General features: G+C 48.6%; 3 protein-coding genes across 3 annotated transcripts; all 3 read right to left on the bottom strand.

The window, feature by feature from the left end:
• Positions 1 to 284: 284 nt before the first annotated feature.
• Positions 285 to 1,277, bottom strand: LOC142821212 (olfactory receptor 14C36-like). The gene is made up of 2 exons (XM_075912058.2): positions 1,273 to 1,277; positions 285 to 861 (listed from the first exon to the last, which is right to left on the bottom strand). The coding sequence occupies exons 1-2, from the start codon at positions 1,275 to 1,277 to the stop codon at positions 285 to 287; spliced, it is 582 nt and encodes a 193-aa protein (XP_075768173.2).
• A 308-nt stretch (positions 1,278 to 1,585) lies between these two features.
• Positions 1,586 to 2,467, bottom strand: LOC142821345 (olfactory receptor 14C36-like). Its single transcript, XM_075912232.2, has one exon. It carries the CDS (start codon positions 2,465 to 2,467, stop codon positions 1,586 to 1,588), a length of 882 nt encoding a protein of 293 aa, XP_075768347.2.
• An 11,864-nt stretch (positions 2,468 to 14,331) lies between these two features.
• Positions 14,332 to 15,267, bottom strand: LOC102455993 (olfactory receptor 14C36-like). Its single transcript, XM_006133410.3, has one exon. It carries the CDS (start codon positions 15,265 to 15,267, stop codon positions 14,332 to 14,334), a length of 936 nt encoding a protein of 311 aa, XP_006133472.3.
• Between the last annotated feature and the right edge of the window lie 2,925 nt (positions 15,268 to 18,192).

Raw genomic sequence — 18,192 nt, 5'->3', positions numbered from 1 at the left:
TCTATGGAGGATTCGGTTGGACATCAGGAAAAGCTTCCTCCCTGTCTGGGTGGTTAAACACTGGAAAATTGCCTAAGGTGGTTGTGGAATCTCCATCTTGAAAGATATTTAAGAGCAGATTAGACAGACCTCTATCAGGAATGATCTAGAAGGTGCTTGGTCCTGCCATGAGGGCAGGAGACCGGACTCGGTGACCTCTCGAGGGCCCTTCCAGTCCTAGCATTGTATGACTCTATGATTCAATAAAGAAGCCGAGGATGCAATCACAAGCACTGAAGGACATTTCAATTCTTGGAAAATAACCTCCACCCAGTCAAGTTTTTCATTGCAGCTTTAATCTCCTTGTTCCTCAAGCTGTAGATGACCGGATTCATTATGGGAGGCACCACGGCGTAGAGAACACCCACCACCAGATCCAGACTTGTTGCTGAGCTGGAGGTGGGTTTCAAGTACTCAAATAAAGCAGTGCAAAGTAACAAGGAGACCACAGAGAGGTGGGGGAGGCAGGTGGAGAAGGCTTTGTGCCGGCCCTGCTCCGAGGGGATTCTCAGCACCGCTCTGAAGATCTGAACATACGACACAATGATGAAAACAAAACAGTTTAAACCTAGAATCACACCACAGGCAAGAAGTCCAACCTCACTCAGGTAGGAGTCAGAGCAGACCAGTTTGAGGAGCTGGGGGATTTCACAGAAGAACTGGTCGATGTCATTGGACTGGCAGAAGGGTAAAGTGAAGGTGTTCCCGGGGTGCAGAACAGAGTAGACAATACTAGTGATCCAGGCACTAGCTGCCATTTGGACACAAGCTCCCTTGTTCATCACTCTCCCATCGCGGGAGGCAGATGACAGTGTGGAGCATCTGCTAAATATGAGTCAACAATGCAATACTGTTACAAAAAAAGCAAACATGATTCTTGGCTGCACTAACAGGATTGTTGTGAGCTAGTCACGAGAAGTCATTCTTCTGCCCTACTCTGCACAGATTAGACCTTAATTGGAGTATTGTGTCCAGCTCTGGGAACCATATTTCAAAAAAGATGTGGATAAATTAGAGAGGGTCCAGAAAAGAGCAACAAAATTTTTTCGAAGACTAGAAAACATGAGTATGAGGGAAGACTGAAAGAACTGGTCTTGTTTAGTTTGTAAAAGAGAAGACCAAGAGGGGACATGATGGCGGTTTTCAAATATCTAAAAGGGTGTTACAAGAAGGAGGGGAAAATTGTTCTCCTTGGCCTCTGATGACAGGACCTGAAGCAATAAGCTTATTTGCAGCATGGGAGGTTTAGGCTGGACATGAGAAAAAACTTCCTAATGCTCAGGGTGGTTACACACTGGAAAAATTACTTAGAGAGATTATCGAATCCCAATCAAAGGAGATATTTAAGAGCAGGTTGGACAGACACCTGTCAGGAATGAGCTAGAAGGTGTTTGGTCCTGTCTTGAGGGCAGGGGACTTCCACTTTTAGCATTTTATGATTCTATGATTCGATAAAGAGACTGAAGTTGCAATAATAGCAATGAAGGACATTTCAATTCTTGGAGAATAACCTCCACCCAGTCAATTTCTTCAATGCAGTTTTGATCTACTTGTTCCTCAGGCTGTAGACGACCGGATTCATCATGGGAGGCACCACGGCGTAGAGAACACCCACCACGAGATCCAGACTCGATGCAGAACTAGAGGTAGGTTTCAGGTAGGCAAACACACCGGTGAAAAGTAACAAGGAGACCACAGAGAGGTGGGGGAGGCAGGTGGAGAAGGCTTTGTGCCGCCCCTGCTCCGAGGGGATTCTCAGCACCGCTTTGAAGATATGAACATAAGACACAATGATAAAAGCAAAGCAGTTTAAACCTAGAAACACACCACAGGCAAGAAGCGCAATTTCACTCAGGTAGGAGTCAGAGCAGACCAGCTTGAGGAGCTGGGGGATATCACAGAAGAACTGGTCGATGACGTTGGACTGGCAGAAGGGTAACCGGAAGGTGTTCCCAGTGTGCAGGGCAGAGTAGACAATACCAGCGATCCAGGCACTAGCTGCCATTTGGACACAGGCTCTCCTGTTTATCACTCTCTCGTAGTGTAGCGGGAGGCAGATGGCGACATATCGGTCGTAGGCCATGACGGTGAGTAAGGCAAGATCAGTTGAAGTGAAGGCAAAAAAGAGAAAGACTTGGGCAACGCATCCAGCATAGGAAATCACCCTGGTGTCCAGGAGGGAGTTAACCATGGATTTGGGGACAGTGACGGAGATGGAGCCGAGGTCTAGGAGAGACAGGTTCCCCAGGAAGAAGTACAACGGGGTGTGCAGACGGTGGTCACAGACTATGGCTATGATGATGAGAAGATTCCCCATAAAGGTAGCCAGGTAAAGCACCAGAAACACCACAAAGTGCAAAACCTGCAGCTCCCGGATGTCTGAGAACCCCCGGAGCAGGAACTCGGTCACGGTGCTTCGGTTGGGCATTTCCTTCTCTGTGATATCTGTGGAGGGAAGGACAAAGACAGTGGTGAGGTTCAGAGAGGCCAAGTGATTCCCCTTGGTACTGACTGACTCAGAGGCCCTCGTCTCTCGTCAGCTGCATTCACCATGAGCGGTGAGTTATCCCGGGCCAATTGGCCTGGCTCCTGTACCATCCAGGGATCTGCATCTGAAGATCAGGCTCAGGACAGGGCTGGGTCTAATGCTGTGTGAAGGCTGGAACAAAGCACAATCCCAGGGAAGCAGCTCTGGCCGAGACGGCTCCCTGCTTGCTACAAACAGCAGGCCCCGAATTGGGGCATGAAACTAAAATGCCGACACTTTCTGCAGCAATCTGACTCACTCAGGAGCTTGCACGCCCGCTCCAATGGAATGGTTCTGCTCTAACGCCGCGGGGACGTCCGGCTGCCGGCTTACGCACCAAGTGAGACAGGATCCCACCTCCATCTCAGTGCACCCTTGGGCTCGTAATAGGGGGAGCATATTTCCCTAGGCTGGATACAGGACACCAGGTCAAATGACTCATCCTAAAGTGAGTTCAACGGCAACCGATCGTACAAACATTCAAATGAACATCGAGTGGACTGACCGGTTGAAGCGAAAAGCCGTGTAGCTGGAGGCTTTGTATTGACTTTCTGATCTTTGAGGTTTTAGGGATAAAACAAGGAGGGGTGATGCCCCCCAACACACTGCACCCCTCTCTCCCAGGGGGGATAACTGGCTGACCCAACCCTGCCTGCCCCCTCTCTGCCCTCCATGCCTGTCTGGGCAGCCTGGATGGACCCACTTTTCCTGGTACCTGCCACAGCGTCATCTTGGGGCAACATGTGGGGGGGGGGGTGTCTGGCGGGGGGTGGGGGACGTCACATGCCCCCTCACCAGATTCCTGACATGGGTGTCCCCAGAATGCGGCTGGCAGCAGTGTTTTGGGCCCTGTGTGGGGGGAAGGGATGGGACCTGCTTCCAGCCACAGGAGGGGAGTGGAAAGGAGAGGAGGAAAATGGATGATCAGGCTGAGCTCATCTCTTCTCCTCCTCCCCCTGCCACCGCACCCCTGTGGCTGGAGGCCCCTTGGCCCTTCATGCCTGGACCAGCCAGGGAGGCGGCTCAGCAGGGCAGGGAGCCCAGGGAACGGAGCATGACCCCGTGGAGTGAGGTAGAAGGGGTGAGGAGGGTGCTGAGTCCCTGCTCCAGGGGCTGCCGTGGAGCCTGCAGGTTCAGGATGAGAACAGGCAGGAAATTGCTCCCCTCATTCCTGCTGCGCCAGAGCTTAGCTGGGGGGCGGAGATGCTGCCAGGCCTGTGCGGGGAGCACGGACAGGGATCAGCTCCTCCTGGCGAGCACCCAGGGCCAGAAGGTCCTGGGCTTTCCCGGGGCACTGGAGCAAGGGAGGAGCCGGCCAGCTGGGCTGTTGGTGAGCTCAGTGCTTGGGGCTGGTTTCCCGCACAGTCCTGGGAACAGGATGTGCCCTGGCTGGGGGGCTATGGAGGAGCAGTGGGGCAGGGGGTGAAGGGGCACAGCAGGGAGAGGACAGTGAAAGGGGAAGCAGGTAAAGGGCCAATGGATGGAGAGCAGAGGTGACACATAACCAGCTACTATCTATCTATCTATCTATCTATCTATCTATCTATCTATCTATCTATCTATCTATCTATCTATCTATCTATCTATCTATCTATCTATCCCCATGCACCCCCTCTATCTATCTATCTATCTATCTATCTATCTATCTATCTATCTATCTATCTATCTATCTATCCCCATGCACCCCCTCTATCTATCTATCTATCTATCTATCTATCTATCTATCTATCTATCTATCTATCCCCATATACCCCCTCTATCTATCTATCTATCTATCTATCTATCTATCTATCTATCTATCTATCTATCTATCTCCACACACCCCCTCTATCTATCTATCTATCTATCTATCTATCTATCTATCTATCTATCTATCTATCTATCTATCTATCCCAATACACCCCCTCTATCTATCTATCTATCTATCTATCTATCTATCTATCTATCTATCTATCTCCACACACCCCCTCTATCTATCTATCTATCTATCTATCTATCTATCTATCTATCTATCTATCTATCTATCTATCTATCTATCTATCTCCACACACCCCCTCTATCTATCTATCTATCTATCTATCTATCTATCTATCTATCTATCTATCTATCTATCTATCCCAATACACCCCCTCTATCTATCTATCTATCTATCTATCTATCTATCTATCTATCTATCTATCTATCTATCTCCACACACTCAATCTTAATACACCAATACACTCTTTCTATCCAAGTGTACTCAGTAAAACTCTGGACCACAGAGTTAAATTGGAAAAAGATACGTATTTGCGGTACATCGCATATGCCTCGTAGAATGTTATTTCCAGGGACAGTGAAAGAGCAAATCCACTTTTTAAAAAAAAAATTCGGGATAGTGGACATGTTCCTTGGACATGGCATTGCTTTTCCAGCATATGTCTGGTATGCCGGAAAAACGCTACAGTCTAGATGAAGTCTCTAAGGTGCCACAGGACAACTCGTTGTTTTGAAACACAAGACATGTCTTGGAAAATTCAAAAAAAAATTTCTTCAGTTCAATGAAAATTTTTCAGATTTCCTTCACAGCCTCCTCTGGCAAGGAGTTCCAAAGGTTCACTGTGCACTGTGTGAAGAGCACCTTTCTTTTCTTAGTTTTAAACCTGCTACCCATTAATTTCATTTGGTGACCTCTAGTTCTTATATTATGGGAAGAAGTAAATGACTTTTCTTTATTCACCCTCTCCACACCACTCATGATTTTATAGACCTCTATCATATTCCCCCCCCCCGCAGTCTCCTCTTTTCTAAACTGAAAAGTCCCAGTCTCTTCAGCGTTTCCTCATACCAAATTCCAAACCCCTAATCATTTTAGTTGCCCTTTTCTGAACATTTTCTAATGCCAAAATATATTTTTTGAGGTGAGGAGACCACATCAGTATTCAAGCTGTGGGCATAACATAGTTTTATATAGGGGCAGTAAGATATTCTTCATCTTATCTTTATCCCTTTTTAAATCATTTCTAACATCGTATTTGCCTTTTTGACCACCACAGCACACTGTGTGGATCTTTTCAGAGAACTATCCACGATAACTCCAAGATCTCTTTCTTGATCAGTTGTAGTTAAATTAGCCCCCATTGTAGTGTATGTATAGTTGGGGTTATTTTTTCCAATGTGCATTACCTTACAATTTTCCACATTAATTTCATTTGCCATTTTGTTGCCCAGTCACTCAGTTTGGTGAGATCTTTTTGAAGTTATTCACAGTCTGTTTTCATCTTGACTATCTTCAGCAGTTTAGTATCATCCGCAAATTTTGCCACCTCACTGCTTACCCCTTTCTCTAGATTATTTATGAATAATTTGAATAGGATTGGTCCTAGATCTGACCCTTGGGGGACACCACTAGTTATCTCTCTCCATTCTGAAAATTTACCATTTATTCCTCCCCTTTGTTTCCTGTCTTTTAACTATTCCTCAATCCATGAAAGAATCTTTCTTCTTATCCCATGACAACCTAATTTACACAAGAGCCTTTGGTGAGGGACCTTTTCAAAGGCTTTCTGGAAATCTAAGTAAACTATATCTGCTGGATCCCCCTGTCCGCATGTTTGTTAACCCCTTCAAAGAACTCTGAGGGTATGTCTACACTAATCCCCTAGTTCGAACTAGGGAGGCTAATGTAGGCATTCAAAGTTGCAAATGAAGCCCGGGATTTAAATATCCCAGGCTTCATTTGTATCTTCCCGGCCGCCTCCATTTTTAAAAGTCTCTTAGTCCGAACTCCGTGCCTGCGGCTACTCGCAGCATGGAGTAGGTAGTTCGAATTAGGATCTCTAATTTGAACTACTGGTACACCTCGTTCTATAAGGTGCCACAGGACTCCTTGCCGCTTTTGCAGATTCAGACTAACTTGGCTACCCCTCTGATACTTGACCCTCATAGATTAGTAAGACATGATTTCACTTTACAGAATTCATGTTGACGTTTGCCCATCAAATTATGTTCTTCTATGTGTCTGACAATTTTGTTCTTTACGATTGTTTCAACTAATATGCCCGGTACTGACTTTAGACTTACTGGTCTGTAATTGCCGGGACAGCCTCTAGAGCCCCTTTTAAATATTGGCGTTATGTTAGCTGTCTTCCAGTCCTTGGGTACAGAAACTGATTTAAAGGATTTGAGTTTTTTTCAGAATCCTTGGATGAATGCCGTCCTGTCCCAGTGATTTGTTACTGTTCAGTTTATCTATTTGTTCCAAAACCTCCTCTAATGACACTTCAATGACACTTCCTCAGATTCATCACCCACAAAGGATGGTGCAGATTCGGGAATCTCCCTCACATCCTCAGGCGTGAAGACTGAAGCAAAGAAATCATTTAGTCTCTCTGCAATGGCTTTATTGTCCTTGTTTGCTCCTTTTGTATCTCGATCGTCTAGGGACCCCACTGGTTGTTTAGCAGGTTTCCTGCTTCTAATATACTTTAAAAAACATTTTGCTATTACTTTCTGAGTTTTTGGCTAGCTGTTCCTCAAAATCTTTTTTTGCTTTTCTTATGACATTTTTACACTTAATTTGACAGTGTTTATGTTCCTTTCTATTTACCTCACAAGGACTGGACTTCCACTTGTTCAAAGATGCCTTTTTATCTCTCACTGCTTCTTTTACATGGTGGTTAAGCCACGGTGGCTCTTTTTTAGGTCTTTGACTATATTTTTTAATTTGGGGTATACATTTAAGTTGGACGTCTATGGGGTCTTTGAAAAGTTTCCATGCAGCTTGCAGGGATTTTACTCTGGTCACTGTACCTTTTAATTTCTGTTTAACTAACCTCCCCATTTATGCATAATTCCCCTTTTTGAAATTAAATGCCAGAGTGTTGGACAGCTGAGGTGCTCTTCCCACCACAGGAATGTTAAATGTTATTATATTATGGTCACTATTCCCAAGCGGTCCTGTAATAGGTACCTCGTGGACCAGATCCTGCGCTCTACTCAGTACTAAATTGAGGACTGCCTCTCCCCTTGTGGGTTCCTGTACCAGCTGGAAGATGTTCCCAAATAAAAAAAATTGGGTTTCTGTGAAAGGCCTCTTGTCCTCTGCTGGGGGACGGAAAACAAAAACCTCTGAGCAGCTCTAAGGTTGATTCAATGACGTGAAAAGTCTGGCTGAGTTCCCACGGTAACTAACTTGCAGCTCTAGTGTTAATTCCCCCCAATACATCAACCCCTAAGTACGTTTAATTGAAGTAACGAACTCACCGTGCTGGACTTTGCCGGATGGTTCCCCGCTTGGGATGCATTTCACCGCCAGGATTTTCAGTCATCGCTTAGCCATGGACCTGCCAGAAATGCCCCATCGCTGTCTTATCCTGCTGCTTTCTCCATGCCCTTCCATGCAGTTCATAGCACACAGGGATCTGATCCTCAGATGGCTGCTCCCGGCTTCTCCTCGGGCAGGCTGGGCTGAGCGGCGAAGGAGCACAGAGGATGGGGGCAGAAATCCCCTCCCTGCTCTGAAACTGCTCCCAGCCAGCGCACGCAGCAAACAAGGGCCCAGCTTGTACTGGGGCTAAATAGACAACTCCGGTCTCCATGGCACCTCTCAATCCCTGACGGGAACCACCCCACGTGCCACGCGATGACAGTGGCCCTGGAAGGACCCCTGGCTACAGACAGAGCCGGGCTGAAGCCGAAAGGTCTGTAAAGGAGATTGCAGAATCAACTCTCCATTGCTGGCACAGATGGGACCTACGATAGCTCAGAGCCCGGTGGCCCTACAGCCTCAGCTGTCCTGGAGCAGCCTGGTCCCTCATGAACCCCACAGACTCCGCTCTGGGAGAGCAGGGATGTTTGGTCTCCTGTCTTCCTGGAATAACAAGGGTTGGCAGAGACCTCGGGGGTCATCGAGTCCAGCCCCCTGCCCAAAGCAGGACCAACCCCAACTCAATCATCCCAGCCAGGGCTTGGTCAAGCCGGGACTTAAATCCTTCCTCTTGGGGCTGCACCAGCAGCTGTTTGCATGCAGCCCCCAGAGGACTCCACGGCTCTGGCCACCTCGGGTGTTTGATACGGGTCACGAAGAAGCACCCGGAGACAAGCACTGCATCCTAAACTGGTGTAAATTGATACAAAGTTGGTTTGTGGCTCCCTGCCCACGGGATGCAGATACCCATTGGCCTGGCTTGACTTCCCAGGAGGTTGAGGGTCAGGCAGACACCTGGATCTGAAAGGGATTATAAAGGATCACACGGCCCTCTGACCACTACCCCGTGTTGCTCATCCACGTGGGACCCAATGACCTTGCAATGAATGACCTTGAGCAGACCAGGAGTGGCTACCAGGCTCTGGATGGGAGAGTGAAGGAGCTGCGGGCACAGGTGGGGTTGTCGTCCATTCTTCACATCCCCGGTAGGGTCCCAGGAAGAGACTGACACATCCTTGAGGTGATGGGTCCTGGGTGACAGCAATTTGTGCGCCAATCATAGAATCATAGACCCATAGAACCATAGAACTGGAAGAGACCTCAGAAGGTCATCAAGTCCAGACCCCTGCCCTAGGCAGGACCAATCCCAACTAAATCAACCCGGCCAGGGCTTTGTCAAGCTGAGACTTAAACACCTCTAGGGACGGAGACTCCACTACTTCCCTAGGGAACCCATTCCAGGGCTTCACCACCCTCCTAGTGAAATAGTTTTTCCTAATATCCAACCTGGACCTCTCCCACCGCAACTTGAGACCATTGCTCCTTGTTCTGCCATATGTCACTACTGAGAACAGCCTCTCTCCATCCTCTTTGGACCCTCCCTTCAGGAAGTTGAAGGCTGCTCTCAAATCCCCCCTCACTCTTCTCTTCTGCAGATTAAACAGAGCGAAGTCCCTCAGCCTCTCCTCATAGGTCATATGCTCCAACCCCCTAATCATTTTGGTTGCCCTCCGCTGGGCCCTCTCCAATGCGTCCACATCCTTTTTGTAGTGGGGGGCCCAGAACTGGACACAGTACTCCAGATGTGGCCTCACCAAAGCCGAATAAAGGGGAATGATGACATCTCTGGATCTTCTGGCAATGCTCCTCTTAATGCAACCTAATATGCCATTAGCCTTCTTGGCTACAAGGGCGCCCTGCTGACACACAATCGTGGTGTCTCCCACCATGGTTTCTACCTGTGGTTCTTTCCACAGGAGCTGTGACCTGCAGTAAGTGTTGTGACTAGCCAGTTTGCCGGCCTCCTCCTCCTCCTCCAAAAAAAGGGACAATATACTGACCAGGGTAAGAACACAGAGAAAATATGAGCAATTAAATCACTGCAGTAGTTTTGTTGAAGAAACATTGTTAGCCAGGCTCATTTTGCCCTTAGGAAACATGGCATCAGTTTCTAACAGACCATGAGAAGTGTTCATCCGCCCGCTAGTCCGTCCATGTATTTATACCAAAGGATACAAAATTATATAAGGACCTAGTTGCCCTAATCTGTGTATATATGTAGCCAGGTCGGCTCTGGAAGGGGCTTCTCCCTGTCTGGGTCAATGGGCTGTCTCTCCGCCCCACTACACACTAGGTCTGTTTCCCCGAGGGGAATTAGCGGTGCTGGGCCTTCTGCCTCCAGTCATTCCCCAGTCACACTCAACAAGTCCTAGGCTCTGGCCTATGATGAGGCTGGCTAACAGTCGCCGAGTCCTGGTCACGGTTGAAGGCCCCACTAGGGAATAAGGGCTACAATAGTTCAAGCCCTAGTTCAGGGAGAGGGAGCAAACAAGCAGATCTCCTTGCTCGGGCAGGGGTCCAGCAAATGCAGACTGTCAGGCTGGAACAGCTGAGACCACCCAGGACTGGAGTGGTGGGGGGATGTGGGCCCACGCACTTCGCTGTGTCCTGGCCTGCTCCTGGATTCGCCCTGTGTAGGGGTAAACTGAGGCAGTCCATGGTATTTTGCTAAGAACCCCTATCCAATTCCAAATCTGGGACAGGCCTGGGAACACACAGCACAAGCAGTTAACATAACCTTGGTTGCCCTGGCAACCACATTTGAAGAGGGCCTCGCGCCGATAAGACGCTGGCTGGTACCAAAATAACTTTTGTGGAAACTGTTCTCACTGTCCTCCTTTAACCCTAGATAATAAGCCTGGAGCCGAAGGACTACGCCAACGTGAGGCAGTATCACCCCACAGTAGATGCATCATAATTTCAGCAGACAAAGTTACCAATAACATGTCTGTTTTGTTTATGTTGGCTTCTTTAGCTTGTTAGGAGTAACTACCTGTATTATTGATAAGATGTTTAATTGGCGATGGGCGGAGCTGCTGTGTAACCTTTTTAGTTGATTGGCTTACGTGATCATTCCGTCTTGCTGCCAGACCCTATCAAATTTCTTCTCCTCCGTCCATCTGCCGCCTATATAATCTATTGTAATGTTTTGTTTCACCAGTGTTCACCAGCCTAAAAGCTGAGGGCCACTCCACCAGCTGTGTGTAATAAATCCTCTACTTGTTTTCACCTGCATCCAGAGTTGTCCAGAATTATTCCCTACACACTGCAACACGGTGATCCCGGCTCTGGCTCAGCCAAACTGCTGCCGGCGATCTCCGGGCTGCTTCCACTTCTTCCCTGCACACGTGTCTGGCTCCAGGGCATTTCCTCTGTGCTTCGCAGGGCTGGAACCACTGGCACGGTGAGCAGTTCCTCCAGGCCGTGGCCCAACTGGGGTTCTGGTGGTCAGGGCCAGTCCTCAGCTTCCCTCAGATCCAGCTCCCCGCTTGCAATCACAGGGGAAGCTCCTGGTTCCTCTGGCAGCTGGGGGCTGATTGACCTCTCAGGCAGGTCTTTGATAGTTCTGGCCCCGCCTCCTGACTTCTGGTCAGGTGATGAGCTGGGGCTGGGCCTTGCCCACCAGGGCTCCGGGAGGGGCATAGGTCTATCTGAGAGTCCTTCTTTCTGTCTTCTTGCAAGTCCATTGGTTCCAGAACTCCTCCTAACTTAATGCAAGGTCAAAGTCTGATTGTGTCAGGACGATGAGAAGTGCCTGGAATGGGACTGGTTTCTATACCGTGGAAAGGAAGGGGGCTGATCGGAGAGACAGCGACACTGCAGGATGACCACATGGGGGCAGCATCACCAGCAAGAGAACGGCCAGATGGGTTTGGCGCTTTCCATATTGCCGGCCACCGGACGAGTTAAGTGGACATAATTCCACTGTGATGGATTGAGAAGGAGCATCATGCCCATTGGCTCTGCTGCCTCATCTCCCGCCTCAGGAGACATAGGGCAAGGAACCCTTCCAAGGAGACACTTCCCCCTGCCCGAGGAGAAGCTGGGAACCAGGGCCCAGCCCTGGACCAGCTGAAGGCCAGGATAACCCCTGCAGCCCTGTGGCTGTGAGGGAGAGCAGAAAGATGCAGGGCAGTCCCCTGGCCCAACAGGCTGGACACTGGGGATGGCCTGTGGAGCCCAACCCGCCAGAACAGATGGAGGGTGGGGGTGGGAGGAGAGGACAGGAAGATGCCAGGCACGGTCCCCCTGCCAGCAGGCTGGAAGCCGGGGACGGCCTGTGGAGCCCAACCCCCCAGAACAGATGGAGGGTGGGGGAGGGCCAGCTGAAGACCGGGGATGGTTCTTGGATCCCTGACCCCCAACCTCAGAAGGCGGCTCAACCTGGGGAGTGCAGCCCCATGACCCAGGAAAAGTCTCCTTTTTGGATCCCTGACCCCCAACCTGCCAGGCCTCTGGTCCAGAATCCTCCCTACCCTGAGTCCCACACCATTCATGCCCCTGGCTTGGGTCTTGTGCCTCAATACCCTATTCCACCTGTCCTGAGCTACACTTTAGCCCCAATGCCTTACTCCAGCACCCGCCCCCCCCCATATACCAACCCCTGAGCTCTTCTTCACCAAACCCTGACTCCTTCACCCCAACTCTTCCACCTCCTGTCCTGAGCCCCCCCCACACCTACCATGCCCCGCCCTCACACCCGTCCCTCTGCTCCCTGCCCTAAGCTCTCTCCCCTACCATGAGTCCTATAGCCCCACCCTCTTCCCTGAGCCCCCACCTCCTGCCCTGACTCCTGCACCCTCCACTCCCTGCTCTGAGCCACATTGGTCAAATCAAGCACATACATTGCCCTTTAATTAACAAGCCCCAACTTTACTATAGTTAAGGACCGGAGCAAGGCCTGACAACTCTGCTAGAGTATAACAAATCATCCCATCCACATTAAATTAATCATTTCAATAGAACTCATCTAGCTACCCATTAATTTTTCATATTTGGGGAAAGGAAAACCTCCAATCTCTCTGGCGATGTCTACACTGCAGAGTTTTTCTGGAAGGTATGTGTAGACAACAAAATCAACAGATATCCCCCATGAAATCCTACATATTTCATCCAGCAAATTCCTACCCCACAAATATCAGATGGAACACAGAAACAAGTTAGCCAAGGAATCACTAAAATGCAATAAAAGGGAAAAGCAAATACCCAAACCAAAGTTCTCATACCCCCACCACAATTTTATCCCCGAAAAGGAGAAGAGGAAGAGACTTCACAAAGACCACTAGTGACTTAGCTGTGGCTAGTAATCTTCTGTGCAAAATGTTGTGCAACAGTGATATTAAATCCCTGCGAGAGAGGAACAGGTGTGTATCTAGATGGGGGGCTGTGAGGAGCACATTCTGCTATAATTTACACTGGTCTAATGCCAAATTAATCCATTTAACTTCCGCTGCGCTAGTCCGCATTTTATAAATAAGCTGAGGCTGCAATCACAAGCTCTGAAGGACATTTCACTTCCCAGGCTTTATTTGCATGTTCCCATCCGGTCGTCATTTTTAAATGTCACTAGTCCAGACTAACTGCCCGCGGATACACACGACAGTTAAACGGTAATTCGAACTACGTCCTTAGTTCGAATTAGCTGTTATACCTCATTCCAGGTGTGACCGAAAAAAAATGGCGACAGAACAGGAACATGCAAATAAAGCCCAGGATATTTAAATCCCGGGCTTCATTTGCAAGTTCAAATGCCTACATTAGCCTCCGTAGTTCAAACTAGAGGGCTAGTGTAGACATACCCATAGAGATTAACCTCCACTCCATCAGTTTCTTGAGGGCTGCTTTGAGCTCCTTGTTCCTCAGGCTGTAGATGACCAGATTCAGCATGGGGGGCACCATGGCGTAGAGAACACCCACCAAGCGATCCAGATGCTGAGCTGGAGGTGAGTTTCAAGCTCTCTCTCCTCTTCTTCAATTTCTGTAGTGCAGGGGCTGGCACATGTATTGGTCATAGACTATGATGGGGAGTAAGGCAAGATCAGCTGAAGTGAAGACGACAAAGAGAAAGACTTGGGTGACACAGCCAGAGTAGGAAATCAACCTGGTACTCAGGAGACTGTTCAATATGGATTTTGGAACAATGACAGAGATGGAGTCAAGGCCTAGGATTGTCCAAGAAGATGTATATTGGAGTGTGAAGATGGTGGTTGAGGGCGATAATGACTGAGATGATGAGAAGATTCCCCACCAAGGCTGCCAGGTAAAGCCCTAGAAATACCACAAAGTGCAGAACCTGCAGCCAGGTGAATAGGGATGTTTATGGACAGGTATTTAGATTCAGATCTTACTTACACTGTTACGATTCAAAATTAACTCATTTACAGCCATTGGCATTAGTCTGGATTTTTTGACTTCCTAATCAGGTGCATCCTATCTTGTCAAGGAAAGAATTTTGTCATCAGCTTATTGGATCCGTAAAAGAGTTCAGCAGAATCACAGTCAAGTCACATTGACAGACACTTTAATTCTTCACGAATAACCTCCACATGATCAGTTTCTTTAAGGCAGCTTTGAGCTCCTTGTTCCTCAGGCTGTAGATGACCGGATTGATCATTGGAGGGACCAGGGAATAGACAACAGCCATCGTAAGATCCAGATATGATGCAGAGGTGGAGGTGGGCTTCAGGTATGCAAAACAGCCCGTAGAAAGTAACAAAGAGACCATAGTGAGGTGAGGGAGGCAGGTGGAGAAGGCTTTGTGCCGGCCCTGCTCCGAACGGATTCTCAGCACCGCTCTGAAGATCTGAACATATGACACAATGATAAATGCAAAGCAACTTAAACATAAAAACAGACCACAGGCAATGACCCCATTTTCACTGCTGTAGGAGTCGGAGCAGACTAACTTGAGGAGCTGGGGAATTTCACAGAAGAACTGGTCAATGACATTGGATTGGCAGAAGGGTAAGTTGAAGGTACTCCCGGTGTGCAGGGCAGAGTAGACAATACCAGCAAGCCAGGCACCGGCAGCCATATAGACACAGGCTCTCCTATTCATCACTTGCTCGTAGTGCAGTGGCTGGCAGATGGCGACGTATCGGTCGTAGGCCATGGTGGTGAGAAGGGCAAGATCAGTTGAAGTGAAGACTAAAAAAAGAAAGACTTGGGCAACGCATCCAGCATAGGAAATCACCCTGGTGTCCAGGAGGGAGTTAACCATGGATTTGGGGACGGTGACGGAGATGGAGCCGAGGTCTAGGATGGACAGATTCACCAGGAAGAAGTACATGGGGGTGTGCAGACGGTGGTCGAGGACTACCGCTGAGACGATGAGAAGATTCCCCATTAGCCCTGCCAGGTAAAGCACCAGGAACAGCACAAAGTGCAAAATCTGCAGCTCCCGGACGTCAGAGAACCCCCGGAGCAGGAACTCGGTCACGGTGCTTCGGTTGGACATTTTCTTCCTCAGTTCCCAGTGTGACGGCTGGAGAGGGAAGGACACAGGCAGGGGTGGGGATTAGAGCGATACATAGAATGGCCCCGATTCCCAGCAGTAACCTCTCATGCGGTGGGTGTCCACCACGCACAGCGCCCTAGGGCAGTGAGTGACCACACAGGTGTCAATTTATCCGCCATTCCCAGCACCTGTCCTTGCTACTCACTAGGAGCAGTGAGTTACCACACGTATCAAATGGCCTGGACTCCGTTATTTTCACTTTCAAATGACCCGCTTTCGAAAGTGGGATCGGAAGAAGATATGCAAATTCATGAGGATTTTGCATATCCTCTTTCGAAAACAAAGCATAGTCTAGGCAAACCCTAAATCAGAATCAGCCTGGCATTTGCCCGTTACTTGGCTTCATTGCCACTTCAATGGCTCTTTTGCAGGGTCCCTCTTCTGCAAACAGTCTGGCAGGTTTTGTCACTGTTCAATTAACCAGATCCTCTCAGGAGGAAGCCGAGCCACACAACAGGGACAGGAAGAGCCGTGTAGATGGATGCAAAAACCCAGTAGTGCCCCAAATTTTTGGGTGCCCCAAGAAACTACTGAGCTCTTCTCGGACGTTTCCCAGGCAAACTCCTCTGTTGGCTGCTGCCCTGTTCCCTGTCTCTGTATTCGCTCTGGCTGCCTTTCAATTGCTAACATGCCTGTAGAAACCTGTTGGGCCCATTGGGAAGGGGGCTGGACTTCATCACTCCTGAGGTCTCTTCCTACCCTAGGATTCTATGATTTTGTTAAATTCAGATTCCGTCACGGCTCTGCTGCCCCGACGACTGGTCACGTCTTCTCCTGTAATTCTATTTTCCCTCCCTTTCTCTGCCTTTCCTGCTGGGACTGTGGGATGTGTGACAGTTGCACTGTATTTTCTGTGTATGTTTGGTGCCCCTATTTCCAGCACTTGTAGTTAGCCAGCAGCAGTAGAGCTGACTATCTAGGAGCTAATATCTAGGCTTTGCCTGGGAACTGCAATTCATTGTACCCCATCAACGGCATTGATAGTTTAATACCTATGCTGTAAACTACCAACACTGCTACTTGCTCAGTCTTGCTATTCAGCAACATGGCAGAAATACACCCCATTGCAATAACGTGACTGGGGTCCGATTTTAAAATTATTAGACTAAAATTAAATTATTGGACTTCTCACTGCAGTTACCATGTAAGCTGCTGGTCTGAGATATTTTCTATGTAAATTAAATTAAAGAAACACTAGCTTTTGAACTCCAAAACTCTTCCAGGGACGTCTTTATTCCCGAAAGATAACTTGTGTACTTTCAAACTCAACCATTTATTTTCTTTAATTTAGCTGAAAAACTTTCAGCTTGCAGAGGCGTATCTGGACTCATCAGATTCTTAATGAAGAGAAACACAAGTTTGTTTTTCACAATTTCTATGAGAAGTCGACTCTTTTCTGCTCAGAAGGGGAAAAATACCATCCAAGCAGCTGGAAATCTTTCACTAATAAAAATGACAAGTCGTGAATTGTTCCCCTTGTCACTCCCAGTTCCATTATGAAATCTGCCCAGGACATTCACACCTTAACCCGTTGGACTGAAATAAGAGACTTACTGTGCCAGGCTTTCCGGGGTGTTTGCTGCACCGGACACTTCACTGCCGGGATTCTGCCATCAGTACGTATCTCAATGAAAAATGCCCCTTTACTGGGTTATCCAGCAGCTTGTTCCTGGACCCTCCCTTGTATTTCCCCATCTCGGGCCGGCTTGGCTAATAGGTGAAGGACTAAACAGGATGGGGGCAGAAAGCCTCCCACCCCCAGCTGAGAAACTGATCCCGGCTTGTCAGCTGCAAACATAGTCACTACGCAGGAAGTCCCTGCTCTGCAGCTAAGTAGCAGAACCCATAATCCAGGGCTGGTAGCCCAGCTCTGATCTCACCTCCAGGGCAAACTTCCCTGTTACCCCGCCCTAGATGACCCAGACCCGCAAAGGTGAATATAAGGTCCCCCAGATCTCACACAATAGACTCATAGACTTTAAGGTCAGAAGGGACCATTATGATCATCTAGTCTGACCCCCTGCACAGTGCAGGCCACAGAATCTCACCCACCCCCTCCTAGAATAATCCTCTCACCTATCTCTCAGATACTGAAGCCTTCAAATAGTTTGAAGACCCCAAGATGCAGAGAATCCTCCAGCTGTGATCTGTGCCCCATGCTACAGAGGAAGGTGAAATGTACCTGGAAGGACCCTGGCTACAGCCAAGGCAGGGCTGAGGAGCAGTGGGAAGGAGAATGCAGAAGAAGCTCTATATTATCAGCACAGCCATGCAACAGAGAACAGCCCAAAGCTGATGTATCCCAGAGTCCCAGCTGGCCTGGAGCAGCCTGGTACTTCGTTAACCCCACACCATCCACTCTGGGAGATTTTTTGTCTCCTCTGTGTTGCCCCAGCAGCTCTTGGGATGCAGCCACCAGAGGATCCCACAGCTCAGGATGCCCCAGGTGTTTGATTTTGGTCACTAAGAAGCAGCTGGAGGGAAATTCAGTGCAGGGTCCTAAACTCATGTCAAGTGATACAGTCTAAGAATTCCAAGTCCTCCCTGTCGAGCGGAAATGCAGCCCTTTGATTTCCATGGAGCTGGGCCCATTCTTTGGTCTGCATCCATATTCCTTACCTGTGAAACTGAACTGAAGATGAGAGAAAATTTTGCAGCCTTTCTGCATTATCAGGACACATGTTACTCCATCGGACTCCATGGGGTCAAGGTGACTCCCCTGACACCTTGGCTTCTGGATTGCAGGAGGGAAAATCCACTTCTTACAAAGCTAAATGTGCCATTGCTGCAAGCAGATTCAGTTCCACTGGTCATCTGGAAAAGTCAGCTGTGCCCACAAAATCTCATGACACCATCTACATGTTT

This window comes from Pelodiscus sinensis, chromosome 30, assembly GCF_052426305.1.
Source record: "Pelodiscus sinensis isolate ZL-2025 chromosome 30, ASM5242630v1, whole genome shotgun sequence".
Lineage (NCBI taxonomy): Eukaryota > Metazoa > Chordata > Testudines > Trionychidae > Pelodiscus > Pelodiscus sinensis.
This window is presented reverse-complemented; position numbering and strand designations above follow the sequence as displayed.

Excerpts from the sequence above, each read along its gene's own strand:
- LOC142821345 (XM_075912232.2), bottom strand. The coding sequence starts at position 2,467 with ATGCCCAACCGAAGCACCGTGACCGAGTTCCTGCTCCGGGGGTTCTCA.
- LOC102455993 (XM_006133410.3), bottom strand. The coding sequence starts at position 15,267 with ATGTCCAACCGAAGCACCGTGACCGAGTTCCTGCTCCGGGGGTTCTCT.